Below are 1436 nucleotides of genomic sequence, written 5' to 3'. Positions count from 1 at the left end.
GGGGGGGGGGGGGGGCGCGTAGGAGAGGGATTGCATTCGGGGCACGGCAGCCGGGGCTTGGTAATCCGAGGCGAGAGCGTACCCCCATCGGGAACGGGGCAGGAGTCACGTGTAGGCTCGCAGTGGGTAGGGAGGACGGCACATCCCCTTGTGGGATCCATCCCGGATATTCATGCCGTTCTTGAAGATTAATTTAACATTCCCAAACCCCCCTCCTCCTGGTGGGAATGGGCCCTCACATCAACTCCAGCCCTTTGGTTTCTGAACGAGCCAGTGGTAGCGGACACCTAGATGCCCCCCGAGGGGCTGTGCGGACCTTCCTTACCTTTGCCGGGATGCAGAAGGTAATGGTCGCCCACTCGATCCACCTTCCCACCGGATCCCCGCACCAACACTGCCCAAATGAGCAGGGCTACAGCTGCCACACCGAACAGGCAGACCAGCATCAAGCCAATGTGTGACCTTCGACCTTCCGGGCCCTCCTGCGCGGGTCTGTTCCAGTCTTCCGAAATTCGGAGGTGCCTGTCCCCGGCAGCGGCTCCCACAGTTTTGCCTCCGGGTAAGGTGGGACCTGTACAAACAGCAACACCCATTCACATCAGGATCAAATCGAGATGCGTTCCCACATGCTGTACAGAGGGACAGAGGATCAGCTCAGTATTTCACACTGAGGCTAATACCCTCCAGAATACACACAGGGAGTAAAATTCTGCATAATATACACAGGGACTGATATTCTGCACAATTTACAAATGGACTGATATTCTGTACAATACACCCAGGGAGTGACATTCTGTATAATATACACAGGGACTGATATTCTGTACAATACACACAGGGTCGGCCACTCCCTATACTACACACAGGGACTGCTATTCTCCATAATATACACAGGGTCTGCTATTCTCTATAATACACACAGGGACTGCTACTCTCTATAATACACAAAGGGTCTGCTATTCTCTATAATACACACAGGGACTGCTATTCTCTATAATACACACAGGGTCTGCTATTCTCTATAATACACACAGGGACCGCTATTCTCTATAATATACACACAGGGACTGGTATTCTCTATAATATACACAGGGACTGCTATTCTCTATAATACACACAGGGACTGCTATTCTCTATAATATACACAGGGTCTGCTACTCTCTATAATACACACAGGGTCTGCTGTTCTCTATAATACACACAGGGTCTGCTATTCTCTATAATACACACAGGGTCTGCTATTCTCTATAATACACACAGGGTCTGCTATTCTCTATAATACACACAGGGACTGCCACTCCCTATAATACACACAGGGTCTGCTATTCTCTATAATACACACAGGGACTGCCACTCCCTATAATACACACAGGGTCTGCTATTCTCTATAATACACACAGGGACTGCCACTCCCTATAATACACACAGGGTCTGCT

At 49.8% G+C, this 1436-nt stretch overlaps 1 protein-coding gene across 1 annotated transcript in view; it reads right to left on the bottom strand.

Annotated features, from left to right (window-relative positions):
• Positions 1–11: 11 nt before the first annotated feature.
• Positions 12–1436, bottom strand: part of LOC122546369 — a 9091-nt gene continuing 7666 nt past the window's right edge. Inside the window, exon 3 of the mRNA XM_043685102.1 lies at positions 12–571. Coding sequence (XP_043541037.1) covers positions 288–571 — 284 coding nt within the window. The 3' untranslated portion in view covers positions 12–287. The remainder of the gene's footprint in view (positions 572–1436) is intronic.

Source organism: Chiloscyllium plagiosum, unplaced genomic scaffold, assembly GCF_004010195.1.
Source record: "Chiloscyllium plagiosum isolate BGI_BamShark_2017 unplaced genomic scaffold, ASM401019v2 scaf_94456, whole genome shotgun sequence".
NCBI classification, from domain to species: domain Eukaryota; kingdom Metazoa; phylum Chordata; class Chondrichthyes; order Orectolobiformes; family Hemiscylliidae; genus Chiloscyllium; species Chiloscyllium plagiosum.
This window is presented reverse-complemented; position numbering and strand designations above follow the sequence as displayed.